The sequence below is a fragment of the Hippocampus zosterae genome, chromosome 17 (genome assembly GCF_025434085.1).
Source record: "Hippocampus zosterae strain Florida chromosome 17, ASM2543408v3, whole genome shotgun sequence".
Taxonomy (NCBI): domain Eukaryota; kingdom Metazoa; phylum Chordata; class Actinopteri; order Syngnathiformes; family Syngnathidae; genus Hippocampus; species Hippocampus zosterae.
The window spans coordinates 1,364,067-1,385,963 of NC_067467.1; the positions used below are offsets into that span (position 1 = coordinate 1,364,067).

Genomic DNA, 21,897 nt, shown 5'->3' on the forward strand with positions numbered 1-21,897 from the left:
AGAGAGAGAAAGCCAAACAGAATGGTGGGGGGGGGAGGTCGCCGAATGGATGGGAGTGAAATGTCCTTCATATAAACCAGACTTAAACTGGCAGCACAAAGCCCCAGCCGGCACGAGAGCAAAGGGATAAGAGCATCTTTCTCCGCAAAACGTTTGTTAGGGGGGGAAAAAAAAAGAACAACAACTTGGGATCTATTCCAGTGGAACATAAATTCCGACAACAAAACAGGTAAACATAGCTACGTTTATTCTATTTATTTTATTTTTTTGCAAATACACTTGTTGCTCTCGAAACACCAAAGATCACGTGATGATTTTGAGACTCTGTTCATATGTTAGGAGAGGAAAAAACATGAAAAATGTGGCTAATTAAAATTCAGTGGTACATTCTGTTCGTGTTGAGAGTGTTTCTGATGTTTCATCGGTAAAGAGTTTTTTTTTCAACTAAAAAGTTGATCTCTATTTTTGTCTTGAAAAGTGTGTGATTAGGGGTCGTTGGGCATATTTGAAAAAAAAACATGGCATTTTTGTGTCCAATTTGTAGTGGCATAGATCAGCATTATTATCGTTATTATTATTATGGTCATGATCAAACGTTACAATATCACTGGAGGGGGGAAAAAAAAAAGAACTTTCCTGAATTCTTTTATATGGATCCGACAACCAAGTCATTTGAAATCTTTGTCTGTGGCTGATGACGGTGTCCGAGTCCCAACTCATTAGGCTCACCGCCCTGCTACTAGGTCACCACAGGCGGAGCGAGCGCACGGCCCGCTGGACGTCTCAGACGCTCGACCTGGGCCGACAACGGGGGCCAGCTTGTAGGGAAATTAACGACACAATTATTTCAATGTTTAGCTGGGGAGAGAGAATCAAATGCATTTCAGTGCGCATTGCGGTATATGTTCCGGAACCAACATTTTTCAAAACATATACAGTATACACACGCTGTCTACATATATGTATAAAATAAAATACACGGAGTATGAGGTACTCTCCAACTCACCGAGCTCCTTGTGATTCTAGACATGAGGGTCCTTTTGCGTACTCTTCTGTTGATATGCGCATCTTGGACAACTGTGCCGATAGTCGGAATCAGCTCGGAGGGGGTGTGCCTTCAAGATGGCGAGCACAAGGCCACGCCCAGCCCGGAACCTCACCTGAGGGAGTGTACGCTCTACGCAGACAGTGAGTTGACTGCCCGCCCGCCCGTTCGCCTCATATTGGAAGCACTGCGGGTTGAGACGTCAATGGCAGCTGGACTGACTGACGGATGCGTGTCCTCTGATTGACAGACAGTTGCTGCACCCAGGAAGACATCCGGGATATCTCCCATTCTCCTTCTGCCAGCAATCAGAATGAACCTTGGGACAAGTGTGGGCCGCTGAGTCCTATGTAAGCTTTCGCCCAGAAATCAACCAAAATACGACTCGATTGTGTTTAGGCAGAGCAGCCAAGGGCCTTGTTGGCCACTGAGCCAAAATGAATCCTAATATGTCTCATGATGTGACCGACGACCGTTCCTGCTCTCCGCTTAGGTGTGAAGGCTTCCTGAAGCGCGTGTCATGTTTCTACCGCTGCTCGCCACATGCCGCCCGCTGGCCTCACCCGCATCGCCGCTCCTACATCCAGGCTGCGCCTCTCTGCCACAGCTTCTGTCGGGATTGGTGAGACTGACGAGCGAAACGGCAACAGCCGTATGACGCGATATCCGAAATCCGTTTTCAGACCCTGCGCGCCGCGCCTCTGGATGTACGAGGCGATCACAAGTGGCGAATTGTTGGATGCATTTTTAAAAAAAATTTTCTGCAGGTTTGACGCCTGCAAAACAGACCTGACGTGTGCTCGTAATTGGGCCACAGACCCCAGAGGACACAATTGCACGGGAAGCTGCGTTCACTATCATCAGGTATGCGAGTGGGCATGTGTGTTTCCAAGCAGTTACGTTTACTTTTGAGCTTGAACACCAAAATGGGCTCCATCTGTAGTTCTGGTGCTTGAAACTGGCGCTTAATATGATTATAGGTTTAAAAACATAAAATGCACCTTCATCTGCATGTCCCCTTTCTTCTTGTTCAGATGTATCAACACGGCAGAGATCTGTGTGAAAGCCTGTGGGGCGACGCCTTCACGGCAGTCGAAGATGCATCCCAGGAGGTTGCAGATGCCGGAGCGAACGACGGCCGCGCTCGCCCGTGCGGCTGCCTGACCCTCAGCGCTTCGGATGAGGACGTGATCTCGGCACTGCGGGCCCGCCAGGACGCCCGGGAGGAGCTTGATACCACCAAAACCGGGCTGCCTCCGTATATGTCCCCCTGTCAGAGCAGGCCGCCCCCGCGGACCATGAGAAAGGGGAATTCTGTCCTGCGCAAACGTTCCGTCATCGTGGACGACGGGGAGGGAAGTGGAAGTGGCCTGTAGACAATCAAGTTCAGTTCCACGCTTAGTACCAGGATGTAGTGTTAATGCTCAGAATTCAAATACGCTCCGAAATTCCAAATACACGCACGCGCGAGATATTATTCTGCTAGCTTGGTCCTTAATGTCCTGTGGTTTGATTATATTCTGATTACTATATGTAGCTCAATTTCGAGGTAACGTTAGATGTAAAGTTTTTTTTTTTGGAAGCGAAAGTCCCCTCAAATTGGTGTTTGTGTAATTTTCGTATATGTTCTCAATAAAGAAAAGTTTCTGAAAGGCAATTTATATTTGCGATGGGCTTCATCATTCAATTTATCTCAAACCTTTAGCTACAACCCTCCTGTCAAATAAATTGAAGCGTTTGACGGGGAAGAACAAAATGGCGTCAGCCGTGATAACTTCGACTCGTTCTACATCAACTCGGGCAGAAATGCAACGATTGTGTGTTCATCTTTAACATGGAATAAGAATGGTGAGTCCAAAATGAATTGCTGGCACTTGTCATCAGGACATTTCAGAATGTTTATAAACAACAGTTTCAGGTGGCAGAATGCACTGACTACTTCTGAGCAGAATGAAAAAGATGACAAAAACATGTTTTGAGAAAAGTTAGCTGCAAGTTAATAAAGATAAGCGCGATCGTTACAGAAAAAAAGCCAATTTCACCGTAAATGCCATGAGACGTGTGTATTTTAGGTCCAACCTGCTGTTCCACGGGGAAGCCATTTTTTTTACTGTCCTGTACTTCGACCCTTATATGGGGTTTGCACTTTTACAACATCTCCACTAGATGGCAGTGTACCCCTTCAAAAAGGTTTCATTCACTTCATGAAAATGCAGAGGACTGGCCTGTTTTTTTCTAATCGACAATACAGTGCAAATAATACGACTTTAATTTTCAGACGTTTCAAATATCTCCTGGTTCGGAGCCAATACTATACTGTGTGGCTGTGTTTAACCACACTCGTCAGGACTACAGCCCCATCTTACTCTCAACCGACAGAAGATAAAATGGTGGAGTAGAGCTTCGAAAGCGACACACTACCGACGATGTCATTTGAACAGTCAAATAGACCCTGACCAGGCGCAATATCTGCCCTCTGATTACAATGTGTCGTTGTACGTGGAACGGTGTTGTGTTTGGTAGTGCAGATGGCAACAACCCGGTCTGCGTGTCTGTGGGAGGAGAAGGGGGACTCGCGGAGAGGAAACTAAACCCACCCGAAGCTTTTCAGACGTCACTGTTCGCATCACAGATGTTCCCACACACGATCGGTGTGGGTTGCGGGCCGAGGCGTGCGGAGCACCAGTGAAGCTTTAATGGGCTTGTTTTTTTGGTTTTTTTTTTCCTTTTCACTGCGCATTATTATCACGTCAGCTCGTCTTGTGCGTAAATTGAGCCTCCGCCGCTGAGGCGGTGACACCCGAGGCTTGTTTTTTTTTTTTTCGAGTGGGAGATGACAGCGCGATAGTTTCTGATCGCAATCAATGTGCTCGAGGCGACCTATTTACGCCTAATAGTGTGACACATTCGGTCAGAGTGTTTGGACCCACTTCCTTTGCATGTTTTTCTATTGTGACGAAAATGGGAAAATCATCTCGAAAAAAGAGAAGTTGCGTGGGCGGTCTGTTCCGCGCGCGGGCGCGACCAAATACAAGGGGCACGTTATTGATGGGAATGCAATATTTTGATCTGTTCCATAACCTTCCTCTTCAAAATAATAATCATGATTTCAGGAAGAACTTTTTGTGTTGTGCCGTGTCGTGTACACTATTTTTAACTATTACATACCCGCTTTTCTTCCATAGACTGTTTAAAGAGGCAGAAATACCCCTCCGGTTTTCCTGGGGTCAATTTATGCGCTCAACTTCTCCTGGCCAACTGTCGCCGAAGCTGTTTTCATAGACCTTTTTGGTTTCAGTCATGAACAATACTATAGCAGATAACTCGTTGAGGGTCTCTGTTATTCTTATCCTAATTTATTCCAAGACGCTTGTCTGTGCGTATTAGTCATCCACGGGACTTCCCCCGCCCCTTCACCTAATCTTCCTTTGAGCCCCATATTTTATTTCTTTTCTTTTTCGCCGCGCATATTTGTGCACTGATGCGTACACCCTCTTTGTCGTCCTTGGCTGCTCGCGCTTTGCCAAGAATCCACGCAGATGCTCCATGTAGGATCCCGACGCCCACTCGTGCCTGATGCCCTGCCAAGCGGTGAGACGTTTTCAAGAGCCCCGGCATTCCTAAAAGTCACTGTCACTCCCCCCCCCCCCCATCTGCACTAAATTATATACCGCTGACCCCAAAAAGGGGGTTGACAACGGTGTCAAAAGCCCAAATTTTCCTCTTGAATACGGAATCATGAGCCTTTGGTATGGTTTCCTCTTTGCTTGTGTCGTGCTATGATGAATACAAAAATATTTATTTATTTAACTATCTATCTGGGGAGGGGGGGTCTGTCTCCTATTCAAATGGATAGAAATGGTACTCTTTAAAGAAGAAGTGCCCAAGTCCAAGTCCGTTTTCCGCATTTGTCCAACCGGATTTGGACAAGCCTACTTTTGAGATAGTTTCAATATTTGAATGTTGGTTGTCCTCAAATGGCAGCCTATACGTGCAATTTCATTAGCGGTACGCAGAAGACACTCATTCAAAACGCTGCTAACCATCAAGTTGCCCACATTGAACACCAAACAAACCTTTTTTATTGCGCTCCCTTTACAGTAATTGTGTGGACTTTTTCTGTGGCGACAAGTTACGGGCATTATTTCTCAACTTTAAAGGTCAAGGACATCAATGCAGTACACATTGAGGGTCTCGCGCGGTGACCTTTTCCCTCACGGCGCTCATGAAAAGAGAACAACAACACAACGCCATCGTGTTTTTGAGACGCTTTACTTAAATACACATCACACATTAAAAAAAAAGAAGGACATTGTAAACATTGGACAAGGTTAGTTTGCCTGGGTCAACCGGGACAAACAACAATAATTTACATAAAGAATATATGCAGCATTTGGTGACAATACCGTCAGTGGCAAATATACAAAGACATATTGATAACCGATTTCTGCCGTTGAGTCAACTATAATAAGGGCATCTTCTCTCAGTGTTTGCCCATTTCCAATGCTGCACTGATGAAGTGTTGAATGGTTCTTTGAGGGTGTCCAGCATCCGTCAGTACCATTTCAATCAGTCTTTTGCACAACATAGTTGTCTACAAATCCCCCCGTCCCCACCCGCTGCCTCGCGTTGTTGAGGTGCTATATGCACAGCATGACTCCAGTGTTATCACCTTAAAGTCACTTTTTTTTTCTAAAAAGTAGTCTTTGTGTTTAAAATGCCTCCATCTTGCTCGTGAGCATCAGCTGACAGCCGCTGCTCACGTGGGTCAGAACCTTCTGTTTGAGCTGGGCCACCTGGTCCCGGAGCACCGAGGCTGTGTTGGACAGGCCCGCGTTGTCGCTCTTCAGACCTTTCACCTTCTCCTCCAGGCGAGCGATGCGCTCCAATTTGCGCCGCCGGCACTTGGTCGCCGCCAGTCGGTTCCTCAGCCTCTTGCGCTCCGCCTTGATCCTCTCCTGGGTCTCCAGGTCGATGGGAGACATAGGGGGCGAGCCGTCGCTACTCAGGAGGTCCGGCACGGTTTGCGGTTCCTCTTTGAGAGCGACGAGCCGCTGCGGATGAAGTCCGGAGCCCGGGTGGTGGGGGTTCTGGAAAGCGGGGTGCGCGGAGGTCTGCGGGTGGTTCTGCTGGTGGGGCGGCAAGTAGCTGATGGTGGCCGTGGGGTAGCTGGAGGAGGACGAAGAGAGGCCGCCGTTCGGGCAGTAGGCGTTCAGCGTGGTGTAGATGGGCGGTTCGGGTTGCAGTCCTGAGCCGAACACGCCGGGAGCCGCCGGCGAGCATGAGGTAACTCCGCTGGCGCCGAGGGAGGACGCCGAATGAGGCATTTGGTTCATCTTGTGCAGCTCATCCAAGGCTTTGACGAAGCCCTCGGCGAAGCCCTCCTGCTCATCCGTGATGCCCCGATTGTAGAAGTACTGCCCCGGGGTCGGGGTGGTGATCACCCCGTTACTGTTTTGGATGATGAGCCTCTCGAGCTCTGGGGATGCGAGCTTCAGGGTCCCAACGTCCTGCTGACCCCCCTGGTACGGGTCTGTGTCGGCCCTCAGGTGCGATTTCAGGTTGCGATAGGGCTCTGTCAAGTTCAAATTCATATTCTGCTTTAGCAGCTTGTAGTCGTGCATGGCGGCGTCTGAGTGGCCGTAAGCCGACAGAAAAGAGTCATCATGATAAAAAGGCTGTTCCATCTTTGTTGACATAAAGTCGGGAAAGTAAGCTTACCGGCCGCTTATTGAAACCGTCTCAACAAATGTCAAGAGTCAGCAGCGAACGAGCATCAATTCGTCTTGTCAACAGTGCCCCGACATCAGAAACTACCGCGTCAACGGAAAAATGAGTGAAAGTCCCACAAATCAAGGCAAAAGCGCTCCCCTGAGTCTGAGTGATGAGTTCTTCGCGCACCCGATAAGTCCCCTACGAAAAAACTTGCGGACTCCTGTGAGAAAGCGTGTGCGTCGCTGCGTGCGAAGGTGTGTCCGGTCGGCTGCGTCGAGCGGTTTTATATAGGCATGGACGCACGCTTGCTGCCAGGGTACTGCTGCGTTCTGATTGGTCGGGCTCTCCACAGACCACGCCTTTACGAGTGACGCAGATGCCGGGAAGAAACGACTGTAAATAAGGCTGTAGGCAAAGACAGCGCTCGGCGTCGGTTTCTGAAGGCACTTTCGTCATAAATACAGACCCTTTACCTTATTTATAACTTTAACCGATTAGTTGTTTAATACAGCTCATTTGACACACAAACTGGCGTTGGAATGATACATAATTCAATTTGAGTTTTAATTCTTGTCACAAACACACACTAATATAAAATAAAATCACGCGTGACGCTGTTTTTTTTTTTTAGGTCAGGATGACCTGTTTTGTTGTTTAATTGACACAAATTATTTGAATGTTCACTAAATTTAAGAGGGAGTTATCCGTGGAAATGGTTCAGCCTCTTGTGGAGGAAGTCCTCGTTCCTAATATGGGCATGACTGACGTAGTAGTTCCCCTCCGGGAGAACCGGGAACCCACTCCCTCTTGGACTGCATTCCTGCTTTTGTGCCATCCATGTGCTACTCAGGAATGGACTTTCTTGATCCGCAGGGAGGGAAAAAGCCTCGGATATCATTTGTGTTTACTGAGGGAGATAAATACAATCGTTTAAAACGACAGCATTGGCTGCATTATTACATAATTGTGATTATGATTTGGGAATTTAGATCAACTTTGCAATGAAGTTAATGTGGATTGAATGCCAGCCCAGACGCGTTGTTATCAATGTATTTTTGGGAAATTGTCTGATTTTTGAGTGCGTCAGTAAATAGTTAACAATGATGTGTGTATAACAAATGTTAATCGGTGTGTGTGTTGTGTTCTGTCTCTGCGTATATACATTATATATATCGTCCAGTTTTCACAGGTCATATGTGTCTTTTGAGGATCCTTGTGAAGAAATATAGTAGGCACTGTATTTGGTTTTATCTGGCGTTCATAGCCAGACACACCAGTGAGCTGTCTCATGAGCTGAGAGTGATGAAAGGCCTCCAATGAGTCTGAGCTAAAATGACGAAACCACAGCCGCTGGTCTTTTGGGCTCAGGGACTCTTCCAAGTGCATCCTCCCACTGTTGACTTAACTTTCTTTCTTGAGGAAAGCTATGGAGGCTTGCCCCCCTTTCTTTATTTCCCTTTGATTGAAAATGACCTCCAAAAGCTTCACAGTGTGGCTTTGTAAATCGTTTTTGCTGGGGCTAGTAGTTTCTGATTGTTTTGTTTAGAATAACAGAAATTTAATTTATTTTATTTTCATAAATATGTAAAAAAAATTATTCTCTGTATTCTTTACGTCACATTATTTCCACTTAGTTGAGTATGTTATTTTAAATAACATTGAAAGCCACTCGATAAATAACTAATTTATTATGGTAGAATTTTTAACCAATCATATTTCAGATAGCTTGTGTTGCCAGGTAAACTTGCTCGGGGCTTTCAGATGAAACAGAGCAAGCCTCTGTGCGCTGTAAAAGAACGGGCACAGTCAGCTTGCAATAGCCAATCAGATCACGAGTCTGTGTACCAGAGCCAGCTAGAGGGTTTACGTCGAGACTGGACATGCGCGTTCGGTGATTGGATGAGCGCCTGCTAGAGGGAGCTGTTGCTGCACTTTGACCCAAAATGGCCGAAGGAAAAGACGTTGATCTGGTTGCAGGACTACTTTCCACACAATTTTCAAGACGGACCTTCCACTGGATTTACCATTTTAAGTAGTTTTACCAAGGCAGCAAGGAAACATCAGAGCACGTCTGGACACTTACAAGCTACGGTGCGTTTAAAAACGTTTGGGGACACTCGGGTAGATCTGCAGCTCAGTGAACAGGCACTACACTGGTGAGTAAATTAATTCTATTTTACATTTCTTCTTGTTATTTTATTTCGTTAGTATTCATGGTAACGAAATAAAATGACAAAGATACAAAAATGTATCAAATAAATCAGCTCACTTGCAATTTATAACGGCGCGTTGTAGTCAGCTTCGTGCACTAAAATTCGTTCAATCTCAGCTGCTCAACATTTTCAGTTATTTGCTGTTGTCTAGCCTATTCTCAAAATGCAAATGATCTGTTCATTTTATGTTCAAAGAATAGTTTGTTTTGTTATCGTGTGGTTGGTGTCTTATATGAAACTGCGACATTGCGCAATTTATTGGGAAGACTTGTTTAAGATCACACAACGTAATTCGGTTGGCATTTTATTTAGTATTTTTAAATCATCTGTTTACTTTTGAGTATATCTGTACATTGAGTTTCCTGCTCTTAATTGTGAATGCATACTTGATGGTTTGAAATGCTCCTGAAATTAAGTGCTGCTTGACGAGCCTATATTGTGTTAATATACAGTATGTGGCAGTCAGACAGACCGTTATTGTGTTTAGACCTGGTATGAGTGCTCCCAAGAAAACAGAGGTCAACAAAATCGCACAGCAAGTTTGAAAGCTGAAGCCTGCCTTTTTTTTCCTCTTTTTTTTTTTTTTACATGCTTGATAATAGCGATGCGAAGAAATTGTCTGCTATTCACCAAGACTGTTTTAACTCTATTCCTCCTTGCCAGTCTCCATGGGAATATGGATAAACAGAGAAAAACAACAGACTTCCTGGCAGTGTTGTGCATCTACTTTGCCACCTCCCTTATAAATGCTATTCTCCGCGCAGCTGTTCGTTTCAGCCGCTGCTCCACTCCGCTGGGGTTGAGGTTTTTATTCAGCGTTGCGGCCGAGGTTGACCGCAGTCCCCAGTGACATTTTGGCAAGGTACATTTTATGGTCCAGAGTGGTGAGTGTTTACGGGAAGACTCATGCAGTGGCATCTTGCCATCATGCTAAATGTTAGTCCAAAACACTCCTGCTACCCAAGTCGTGTGAGAGAGAGGAGAAAAAAAAAAGAGGCAGATGTATACAACGTGTGTTATGGATTTGTGACTAAGACTGTTGATGTCCAGAAACAACACGGCCGTGCTTGAAATTCATGTCTAAACTTTAACATGTGGCGTTTCGTTGGAACACTTCACTTATCAGGTTCCAGCGTTTGTGAAAACAAAAATGCGTCTGACGTCTTAGTCACGTCTTGATTAGTCACATCTCGCTTTTAGACTGTTTGGATTTAGACGCTCCGTACGCACAAGTATAGAAAACGCTCCGAGTTCTGCTTTCTTTGTCTGCAGACGAGGTTTGTTGCTCCGCCGGGATTTTGTGTTGATGTCTTTTTTGTTTGTGCGTGTTTGGATGGGGGGTGTGGGGGGTGTATTCAAAAGGGTTCAAGGCAAGATGAGCTGCTTGGCAACAGATTTGGTCGTAATAGCGCCGATCACATGGATGACTGCCAAAAACAATGGAATGTTACCTGGGCCTATTCCTGTGTGAGCCCCGAGGTTGGAAAGAAGCCTTCATACGCTCCGATTGATCAAACTGTACTTGGACTGTACGTGACCTCGAAAAGGCACATGACTTTGGGTGGAATATTCTTCACTGTTATCTTCACCACATGCTCAAATCCGCTAAGAGGGAGGAGAAAACCACTGATTTATTCAAAGGATTAACAGGAAACGCATCCCTTTTGTCTCGCCGATTTCATTTCTCATCAGCGGGCTCCGCATTTACGTGCGACTCCCCAAAAAAGAAGGCCTGAGGATCACAAAGCAGATATCCTGTACGTTTACAGACAAAATGTATTTTGCAAAAGTGTCGTTGAGCAGTTGAACAGGGGGCGCCGCATGAGGACTAAAAATGGAATCCGGCGCTCCAGTTCGAGCCTCGCGCGACGCTTTTGCATACCGTCGGGCCAGCCTCAATTCAAAGTCAATTCAGCTGCCACGATGCCAACTTCAAAATAAAAGGAACACGTTGATATCCATCTACAGTGTTCCTTGTTTCGCTTCTATTTTTAACTTGACCTTCGGAGCGTGTTACATAGTAGCTTACGAACAACCGTTGTGGCTGATCGCTAATGACAACATTCGCTGCGAGGCGGCGGCGGAACGCCTCGGAGGAAGCGTTATCTCCGTGTTGCTGGAGCACACTGTCGATGCTCCATCAAAATGCGTTGTATGTTCTTACCCGAAAGTGGTCCAGAAAAGAACGGATGGCAAATGGCTGCCCGGGATAAGTGTGCTAAGCTAGCTAGCTGATGGCAGTTTTAATAAGCTGCAATGGTGTGGCCTTGGTATTTGTCGTCATAATAAGGAAATAAAAATAGTGCATTCAGTGATCTCTACAACGTAACGATAAACCTCAGCTGTCCGCTGCCGGATGGAAACTTTCAACGGCGGTTAGCACAAGCGGACGCCGATTGGAAGACCTGAAGCCAGGACCGCTCGGTCATTCTGACCATGCACATTTTTACCTTCCTCATTCCTCCTTGGCACCAATTCCTGCAAAATGGCAGTTGCTTTCTTTGCCCTCACGGATTCCGCCTTCACAACGAAGGCGCTTGTGCTGGAGATTGAGCTCTCCTCACCTCCTCCACTCAAACTGTCCCATTGTGCGCCTCGCCACCTCTGCACAACTCGTCTTTTGTCCGAGGCGGGCGGCAGTGCGCCCGTCGTCGGCGTCTTCGCAACGCTGAGTCCTTTCCCTTCATCGAGAAGACTCCGTCCATGTGACTCAGAGCTGCGCAGGCACGACCGAGGCCAGACAGAGGTCAAAGCTCCAAGCTTCCACGCCTCACTTCTCGGTCTCCCCCCCCCCCCCCTCCCCCCTCCTGACCTTGGCAACTCCAGCAAACAGCCACTCAGCAGAAAAGAGCCGCGGCTTCTGGAGGCTGCAAGCGGGTGGGCGAGGGGAAAGAGAAAGAGGCGCTCAGTCTTGACGAGGTTTGTTTGCAAAGTGCCCTCTTGACGGAAAGGCCGACGCCTACATTTAGACATAATGGGGCCTCTGAAGCGTGCGCTGTGTTGGTGAGTCGCCTTTGTGAAGACGGTCACTTTATTGCCCGCTCTATTAATAGAGTGATCCATCATCATTGACATCATCGCGCCACATGATGCTGCGGCCGTATGCCGTATGAAGCCCAAAACCGCAGGCCGTCGAATCTGTCAAAGGTCAGCCACCCAAAACCTCAGTCACTCCTCATGTGGCATTAATTTGAAGGTTTAAGTTCACGAGGTCTCCCATCCGACATGCTCGGCTGACTTCAAGTCCGGCGTGTTTTGGTAGCACGTGATAGCGACAATATGCTTATTTTTGGCTTCGCAATCCGCCTCGGTATTTCACGGAATGGAAATTAACGGCGGGCTAATTAGCCCCCCCCCGATATTTCCCATCGCACTGTCATCGCCGCAAGGTTTTGTTTCATTTTAAACGGAACAGAATTATGATATAGTCATACAATCAGTGAATGCGGTCCACTAGAGACGCCGAAATAGAATAATATCGGCATGAAAAAAGAGACGCAGAGCGAGTCGGCGAGTGTGCCGCTACAACTGTGTCCAAATGAGCTGTTAAAAATTTGCATCCGTGACTAATCAAATCATATGCAGTCACATTTTGGTTCAAGCAGATTTTATTTCTTGATTTTTTTTTTAAATGTCGGGATCTTCCCAGAAAAACATGAAGGGCTGGAACAAACTGTTGATATTCTCGGTCCGTGAAACACGTTCACGATACTCTGCTAGCTTCTCAATAACTAGCGTGAGCCTGAAAAGTCCAATCAATCCAGAAGAAGCGACTCTTTCTCTTCCATGTCAAAGTATTTCAGTTTATTCCTTCCCCTTGTCCTTTCATTCGTGGGTGATCAAGAACCTGCGGAGCAGGTTGAAGTGATTCATCAAGAATGTTCGAGGGCATTTAGCTTCGGGTTGGCACGAGAAAACGGCTGCGTGATGCACATCTATTCTGAGTTTCACATTGGCTCTGCTCATAAATTTGTCCTCTTTTCTGTGTATTTTGCCGGCAAATGAAATTGGCCTTGGATTCCTCCGATCTGCACACGTTTGATCCCGCTCCACGTGCCAAGGAACTCTGGGAAGTTTGCTCTTCTCAGTTATGGCTTGGCTCAGTCGCAGAACCAAAGCCGCCGTGTGTTTCGTGTGGTTTCATTGTGTGCCATATGGTCAAAAATGGGTTTGGGCTTTCATTAAAAAGGGAAGTCAACACCAAAATGTTCTTGAAAGGGACACGTTCTACGCAGGCCCGCTGGTCTAAACGCGACACTCTGATTCCTGTTGCGTACGTGGAATACGAGTCAAACGGCAAAATCTGCTTGTTTTTGTCTATCCCGCGGCGGCCATTTTGCCTCTTTCTGTCGACTGAAAATGGCACCCGAGTTGCTCAGGGCTCGGATAACAACCTTACGCCACACACGGTGGCATTTTTCTGCCACAGAGACAGAAAATCATGTGAAAACGGCACAGAGAAATCAATGGATTCAAGTCAGGAATGCTGAGCGAGGCCCCTCTTAAGATGGCCGCTTCGAAGATTCATCATCACTTTGAGAATATGGCATGAAAAAAGCAAGTCCGAGTCCCCGTTCGTTGCATCTGGTAACTTGCAAATAATGTTGTTGACATTGCTTCCATCGGTTTGGATGTTCAAACAACGGCCACAACTTTGGCAACACACGGTTGTTGTCGGTAACAATCTAGTTAGCGACAACAACGGTTTAACAACAGGTGTCACACCTTTCAGATGTTCCGCCCAACACTGAAATTCAACAAGTGCTGTGGCCGGTGCACTCGACATTAATTTCATTTCATGTTAGAACAACTTGAAGATGAACAGGAGGAGCAAATTCCAACTGGAGAAATACGAGCAGCTAATAGTGTCGAAAAAAAATGAGTTTTGCTAACACCTCTTTGCTGGTCTCAGTCCAACCTGCAATCGAAAGGCTCACTTTTGTAGGGGAAGGAACTCTTTTAATTGGATGCAATTGGACACCCGATGAGGTGTCAGGTGCGTGTGTGAAAGGTGAACAAGGCAACCATATCCTCTTTTTAATTATTCTGGATGAGTCATGTTAATGCGGCTATTGTCCTGACAGCTAAAGCGTCATGCTAAAAACACTTCTGACAGTGTCACAAATTATTTTCTTGTCCTTTATTGTCTCTGGTGTGTTTCATCTCATTGTCTGGTGTACTTCCTCGGTTTCTGTGGCTGGTCGTTGTCCAAAATAACATTTGCGAAACACGAGAATATGGCCGCATGAGTGAAGCACGTTAGGGAATCCACCGTCCCTTAACCTCACGCCGGGATGGATATGAATGAAGCGGCAAGACCTTTCAAAGAGTGGCATCCTGATTTGCATAAAAAGTAGAAAGTCTGAGCCTGTCTGGAAAACAAAACACGTTCATTGTGGAGCTCATGTGTTCAAATCCATCCGATGTTTTGCTGTTTTCAATCAAAAGGTGCGGCGTCAGCAGTTTCTGTCATGATTTAAAAAAAAAACAAATCTCCGATTCTTTTTGGTTGGTGCCTGCAATTGTAGCTGAGCCCCAGGGGAGCCTCGGCGTGATCCCTCGCCAAGTGCCATGCCCAATGCTTAGAACCTTGTGCGTCTTAAACAAGCCTAGACACGAACGCCCTGGAGCAAATCATTGCCTGTAAAAATCAACTCGCCAACAAACACAGCACACCACCCGCTGCTTATCTACACAAAACGTTTTTGCTCCCTTGCTGGCGTATATGTAAATGCACTTTTTGCACAAATATCTCACAACCTTTCCTGCTGACAGACTGTTTTTTTATTTTTTATTTTGGTTTGTTTGTTTTTTTTACATCAGCTGACAATTTTTGTTGATCTGCCCTGCTCTTGGAATGTCAAAGCAAGCATGTTTTGCGGGGCGCAGGCAAGCAGACAAACCACAGGCAGTAACTCTATTAGCAATCGTAGCTGCTTACGAAGTACACTAATTAGCACGCTAGATGAGCAAAGTGGTGTGTATTGGTGAAGTACCGGTTCTGGTCGAGTCTCATGTTTTGTTTCTGAACCACTACGGTGCCTCCAAGGAAGTATTTATAGTAGCCTTGACACTAGAATGCATCTGGGAGTGATAGCGAGGACAATAGAGACTTCAAAGTTGGAAGGTGATTGGCTCAACTTGGGCAAAATGCAGCCCTCAAAGGAAAATGCTTGGGCGCCCCCGTAGCTGGACCTTGCCAGGGTCTCTTATGAGTCAAGTCTTTGCCCTTGTTTACAGGTTTTCTGGTCACACCAGAGTTCTTGACTTTTTTGTAAAATAGGCTGGCTTCTTGTTACTGGCGGCATGACAACTTGTGCACATGCTGCACTACTAACTGTAAGTGATCAGACCACAGTGACAAAATACTACAACTGTGACTTTAGCTCTAATTTGCGGTGGATGAAAAGCGGTGTTGTGTTCTTGTGGTTCAAGAACAAACAACATCTCTCCCCCCCTGTCACCTCTCAGTCTGAAAGTTTGGACTTACTCATCTTCACGGCGCCTGTTAAACCGTTCGGCGGTTTGTCATTCCTCATCCTCGTCCGTCATTAAAAAAAAAAAAAAACAATTCTCACGCTACAGCTTCACATATTTGCCACTTGTGATCTCAAGAGTGCAAGGTTTTTGTAGTGCATGTTAAATGTTTTATTTTTTTTTTTGCCCCCGCCGCATGTTTCGCGGGAAAGTGCAAGGACAGAAATAGCGAAACGTGGCCTGGCGGCTATGGAGGCTCGCATCCGTAATGACCCCAGCCTTGTGATTGAAGAGGCCTCTCAAAAGCAGAGCAGGTGGATGTGTAGGTGGTGCGCCGCCGGCACTCTCACTCTGTAGACACGCAAACATGCATCATTGCAAATACTCTACGTGTTCCTTTGCATGCTTTCACACTGTTTACACGCACAAATGAAAGAGCGAATTTCTACCTTTAGGGGCTCCAATGGCAGGTCATGTAGAGAGAGACACACACACACACACACACACAGTATATGTATATCGGTGCATTCAGAGTCTGACAGTCTAAAGTGGCTTCTTTAACAAGATCTGCAGTCACCAAAACACGGCTCTGTCAACTTTCACTTCTGCCGTGAGTAATACCAAAAGACAACACTGAGTAAGACTACGATCCATTCATGCGGCCTTTGGCTTGGGCACTGCATTCACTTTGGGGCCCGTATTTCGTTTTGGAATGGCTGACGCTTATTTGCAGTGAGTTTGCTTCATCAGCATCCTAATTTGAGAGTAAAACACCAAACTCTGCCTTTGCAACTGACTGTAGTCCTCAGGAGGACTGTCGCATCACTTAAACGCGTGCGTGCGTGCGTGTGTTTGACCGCCTTTGATGGTGCAAGTTACCTCTGCCAAGCTCATGAGTGCTCCAGAACTGACTCAGAAACACTTTGGTGCTGCTGATTACACAAACACATGGTTGCAGGTGGAAAAGTCATTTGGAGGTTATTAAACGAGGGCTTGACTAAGTACTTTAGTTTCTTTTTTTTTTGCTTACTGACGGCAAAGTTCTATCCAGTTGATTGCGGGCCCACGAGCAGATGTGTCTTTTCTGCCGAGTGGCGTGAAAGCGCGCACGCCAATGCGTTTTCCTCTTTCTCCGCGTCAATCTTAACAGACTGCACACGCACTCGCACACTCTCGACTTATGGGAACAGTTCACAAATGTCAGCAGCGGGGGTCACGCCCCCCCACCCCCACCCCCCGTCTTCATTATGAACAACGGCAAAGTCTGTTTCATCAAAACCGCACCTTAAAAATACCTTCGGAGACGGGGGAGGATAAGTCGTCTGTACAAGATAAATACTCTCACCTTGCAGTTCAACACAACAACACTTGAGAGTCTAAAATGAAGAAAAGAAATTGTCCAGTTTGTAACACGTACGCCGATTTTGCGCTTGACGCTTTGTTACATGCGGTTTATAAAAACTCTACACACCCCTGTTGAAATTCAAAGTTTTTGTGATGTAAAACAATGAGATCAAATTAGAGCTGCTTTTTAAATGTCACGATTAATGTCCAACTTTTTAAGAATATATCTATTTTCATAAGTGGAATTAAAAATGAGCGACTGAAAAAAATGTGATTGCACAAGTGTGCACACCCTCCTATAAGTGGAGAAATGGCTGTGAGCAGAATGAACCAATCGCATTCAAACTTCTGTGGAAGTGGAAGTGAGCATACACTCGCCAAAGTTCCTCTGATCAACCGCAAATAAATTCTCATATTTTAGTAGGCTTTTTTACATTCCAACCATTTTTTTAAAAAATGATTCCTGTTTTGAACTGTCCATACAAATTCCCTCCACCTCAGTCGATAGACACGTCTTTTTTTTTTCCAAAGTAGTAATTCAACATCTGAATGGCTTCAACAGAAGAAACCACACCTCGTGGACGGCTGGGCCCGAATCCTGACCTCAACTCGATTGTGATGCCGTGGCATGACGTCAAGGCCACAATTCCCACCAGACTTTGTTAGGAATATCGCTGAACCGGAACAGTTTTCAAATTCCTCTCGACCGTTGTGTAGCCACTCCAGGAAACGTTTCATTGAGGTCGCTGTTGCTAAGCAGGCTCAAACCGGTTATTAAATCCAAAGCTCCGCGTACCTTTTCCACTCCACAGTGGGATGTTTACATTTCGACAGTGTTTAGACTCTGAGCTACATTGTCGCCGCAGCTGCGGGAACAAATCTTCTTCATCTTTATTTTCTCTTCTTCTTATGTGACCTCCCTCTGTGCATCCATCTTTACAGCACGCACCTGCGGTCGAATTCTCCCTCGATAAGTAAAGCCACCTTCGCCCGAGTTCTAATCAGAGGCACCGTATGCATGCAAGCACAGCATGGGGCGGCGTTTGAGAGAGAGACGCCTGCGTGAGTACGGCCACTTCCAGCAGCCTGTTGAAAAGCATGTGTACCCAGCAGGTGCCTCCTCTGCCCTCTTCGCGGTATCGCGCTCCTTTTGCTCCACGTGTACATCCGCCCACTTGTCTCCGCGAGAGGCAAACGCCTCAGCCACTCGCCCACATGTGCGAATCAATCAAACGGGATTACAGGGGAGCCTGACATCCCGGGGCAAATCAGCTGCGGGATCAAGACTTAATTACATTGCGTGACTTTTTTTTTTTTTTTTTACATAGCTCGGCGCTCTCATTGATGAGTGTGTCGTGGAGTCATAAAACACGTCTCAAAGCCCCGCTCGCTTTTCGGCAACGGGGGAGGAAGTGGTATTGAATCTTGAACACCGTCGGTGTTGATTTGCCAACGCGTCCCATTCAGCCGCCGCTCACTGCGGCACGTCTCAAACCAGCACGTTGCTTCCTTCCTTTCAGACGTTTTACATTCGGATGCTGAGGGCTAGGTGGAGGATGCTCATCAATTGGGGGAGGTATTTCTGTTGCTGTTTCACTTCTACTCGACTCGCTTTGCTCATGAGATGCAAATGAAAATTCTCATAAAAGTTCATCGACTTTGCCCAGTTCAGCCTTTCCAACTTTGTAACTGGAGTGCACTTGTGAAATTACTGTCGCGTGTCGCGGCAAATGTTCGCGGTGTTATTTCCAGGGATAGTGTTTCAAAGGATAGGCATGACGCTGATTCTTTACTGCCGTGAAACGCTTTACTGTTTCAAGACACTTCACTTGGTATCGGGGACTGACATTGAGGTCAAAGGTCAGCACATATTGTTTTTTTTGTCTGTTATCGCGGGGAGAACGCCATTTTTAAGGCAAGCACCGGAAAAGGATTCACACACGATTAGTGACACTGATGCATTGGAATGTACATTGAACACGACATCTGTTTGGAAAATGCCCCGTGATGATATTTGATGAAAGTTTCGATACATTTCTTGCACGGGAGTTAATGAGAGATGGCGGCGAAATCACAAACTTATGTTATGTAACAAAATCTGCAGACATCTGTTCAAAATCATTTTCAGACTGTACAACTCAATTGAAGTGTGTGTGTGTGCGGGGGGGGGGGGGGGGGAAGAATCATTTTTAAGAGAGGAAGTAAACACAAGCAAGTCAAATAATGTGGTTGCACAAACGTACACGCCACAATATGGGATGTGGTTGTTTTCAGAATGAACCGATTTCATTCCGACTCACGTTTATTTGGTGGTCGGCATAGAAATTAAGCCGGAAATCACTTTCGGGTGGTCTAGTAGGCTTTTTTCCCCTTGGAGGTTTTGTCCGAACACCAACTGCTCTTTTGAACTTTTCATCATTTCCTCCAGCTCGTCCGGCGGCTTCTGTTCCCAAAATCAGTTTCTCATTGAAAGGCAAAGGCAGTCGAAAATTGGCGGGTGAAGGAACAAAGACAAACACAGCCGGGCCACGCCGGCAAGTCGGCAGGCACCCAAAGAGGGGGAAGGCGAACAGGAAGGATACACTCCACAATGGCGATGTCTGGCGTTGGCGATGGTGAAACTCGGGAAGAATGCTGCGCTACGAAAGCAAACGGGCGCCACGCGGTTCGGGCGCCACAGAATAGAATACTTGACATTGTTTCCATTGAAGTCGTCTTCATTTTTCCATCAGGGCGAGACCTAAAAGACAACGTCTGACATTCCACAAGCAGCCACGGTTAAAACGGAAGAAAAGGTCACGTTTGTTTGTTTGTTTTTTGTGTTTGTTTTGTTTTGTTTTCTCCCAAAGGGCTCCCGCGTTAAAGGTGATCGCATTGCCGGCTGATAAAACCAGAGGGCTTTTTCCGCGAGTGTCTATTGCCAGTGCCTTGCCATTTGTCTCGCAATGCATCATGGGAGAAAGATGAGTGGGCGTACGCGCAGCAGCACTGGAAATAGCAGTCGGCTCCTAAATGCTGCGTTTAAAACAATCAATAGCCACTCTGCTTCCGAACGGCGAGAACGAGCGCGATGCGTCTGCGCGCCGGCGAGATGGGAGCCCTGATGCGGCAGGGGTGAATGTGCGTGAGCGTGTGTGCGGGGGCCGCGGGGGCCACCCTGTGATCGTCTCTTTGGCAGCTTCGGTGCTGAGGAGCTCTTTGGGTTGCTGAAGAGGCCTCACAGAATACAAACACACACACACACTCTAAAGTCTTATGAGAGCTGACAGGCTTTTTCTTGTGTGTACTCAGGGTGGGGGGGTCAGAGTGGCATAGCCCACATGCATCTCCCGCGCCACGCAAACATCAACGCACACATACACGGCCATGTGCGTGTGTGCATATTCACACTACGACTCGGCCTATCTCCCTACTCACCACCACCACTACCCCCCCATCGCCCGCCCCCCTCCCAGTGTTTGATGTGGTCTTTGGAGAACCATCTTAAAAGAAATTCCAGCTTTTGAAGTCGCTCCGCACTTTTCGTCGGCTGGGTTCCTCTTTCATCTTCAGTCGGGAACAAGATACGCACTTGCCCCACTTGAGCTATTTAGCATGTGTCCAACGTGGGAATTTGAGACGTTTATCACGCAGGGGGCTATTGTTCCCCGTAAGATGCGGCCACGCACTCATCTCTTGCCAAGACGCGCCGGCCAGCTTTCAACGACGGAGTGCTTCTCGCAAACAAATGCCCCCCCTCCCCCCCAGAAGAGTTTTGAATTCCGGGCGTTTATTCACATTATTTTCAATGCGAGCGACACAAAGAATGATCTGATACGCTCGCACAAATGCAGGTATGTGTGCTGTCATGGCCGCTGACTGTTTGCTTACTCGAGCATGCATTCGCGATGTGAAGACTATTGACTTGGATAATCCCCTTTACACAAACTCAAGCAGGTACGGTAAAGGTGAGGATGAAAAACAGCCATTGCGTAACCGACGCTTGTTCAAAATGGATGCATGAGGCGGCCATAAACGTGAGTGAAAATATTCACCAGGTCGCTACAAATGCAACATTCAAACGTGGGAGAAAAAGGCTTTATTCTGGAGTTTTTAAACTTCCACGTTCTTCCAGCCCCCTCTTCAGAGCTACTCACGAAACGAATGAGTGTAGACTAAATTCATGCGGCGGTCTGATTTGGTTTCAGCAATTTGCCGTTTTTATCTCTTGATTATTGTGTTTTTCTGAACAGGTTAACGCACGTTCCGCAAAAACGACGGGAGAAAATAAACATTGAACAAATAGACGGCGATGTTTGTATAAGGTGCTGGTGGGAAAAAAAAAAAAAGGTGGCTGACAAGCTGCAGAACAGGTCGCTTTGTACAATCAACACGCCGGGGTCTATTTTCATAGACTAGCGCACGTGGGCAAAAACTGGCGCATCTGGATTTTCACGCCGGGGCAAGTCGAGTTGACTGCGTTTGGTATTTTGGCCGAGCAAGCGCCAGGGCGTTTTCTGTCACGTGCCCCCTGGCTCACCTGACAACTTGGGATTGAAAATTTGACTCAACTTTAGACCAGCTCGGAGCAGGTGGTGCAACGTGATTTTTTGTGTGGGTTTGATCCGGGCACGGGCAGACCATATTCTGCACTTCACCGAGATATGCCGTGGTCGTCATCATATTTCACACACTCCCACTAATGATCGGGGTTGGTAGGCCGTCTCCAAATGGTCACTTTGGCAGTGGGATCTGTGATCACCCTTGGCTGCATTACCCGCAAGGGGACATCTTGGAGTTCCTTATAAATGTACTCTTTGTGTGTGTTTGTGTGTGTGTGTGTGTGTGTGTCGATCTCCAGCATCGTCTGTTTCTTCCAGCGCATGTGTCTGCAATAAATCCCTTTCCAGAGCCGGGTCGCCCAAGGTAAATTTGGCCTAAAGCCACCAGTGGTAACGATCACCTTCACAAAATATCAAACTCCAGCTGTCTCTTCTGCCGAGAAGAGAGAAAGAACATGACGTTCACGTCTTGTGCACATCTCCTGATCTAGACGCAGCTCAAAATAGAAATATTTCACTTCCTTTGGTAGTATAATTAGACCTGGTCAGAGAAATAATCCGG

The 21,897-nt window shown here is 46.7% G+C and overlaps 3 protein-coding genes across 3 annotated transcripts in view; 2 read left to right on the top strand and 1 right to left on the bottom strand.

The window, feature by feature from the left end:
- The window catches only part of ntn1b (netrin 1b), a 202,036-nt gene that overhangs the window by 32,772 nt on the left and 147,367 nt on the right, over positions 1-21,897 (top strand). The window lies entirely within an intron of this gene.
- rtbdn (retbindin) lies at positions 48-2,702 on the top strand. The gene is made up of 6 exons (XM_052048828.1): positions 48-229; positions 1,027-1,188; positions 1,296-1,395; positions 1,539-1,667; positions 1,813-1,909; positions 2,080-2,702. Exons 2-6 carry the CDS (start codon positions 1,029-1,031, stop codon positions 2,419-2,421), a joined length of 828 nt encoding a protein of 275 aa, XP_051904788.1. The 5' UTR covers positions 48-229; positions 1,027-1,028; the 3' UTR covers positions 2,422-2,702.
- On the bottom strand, positions 5,302-7,038 carry junbb (JunB proto-oncogene, AP-1 transcription factor subunit b). Its single transcript, XM_052048819.1, has one exon. It carries the CDS (start codon positions 6,742-6,744, stop codon positions 5,758-5,760), a length of 987 nt encoding a protein of 328 aa, XP_051904779.1. The 5' UTR covers positions 6,745-7,038; the 3' UTR covers positions 5,302-5,757.

Coding starts and splice junctions, on each gene's coding strand:
- junbb (XM_052048819.1), bottom strand. CDS start 6,744: ATGTCAACAAAGATGGAACAGCCTTTTTATCATGATGACTCTTTTCTG.
- rtbdn (XM_052048828.1), top strand. CDS start 1,029: ATGAGGGTCCTTTTGCGTACTCTTCTGTTGATATGCGCATCTTGGACA. Junction 1,396..1,538: donor TGTGGGCCGCTGAGTCCTAT/GTAAGCTTTCGC, acceptor CTCTCCGCTTAG/GTGTGAAGGCTTCCTGAAGC. Junction 1,910..2,079: donor GCTGCGTTCACTATCATCAG/GTATGCGAGTGG, acceptor CTTCTTGTTCAG/ATGTATCAACACGGCAGAGA.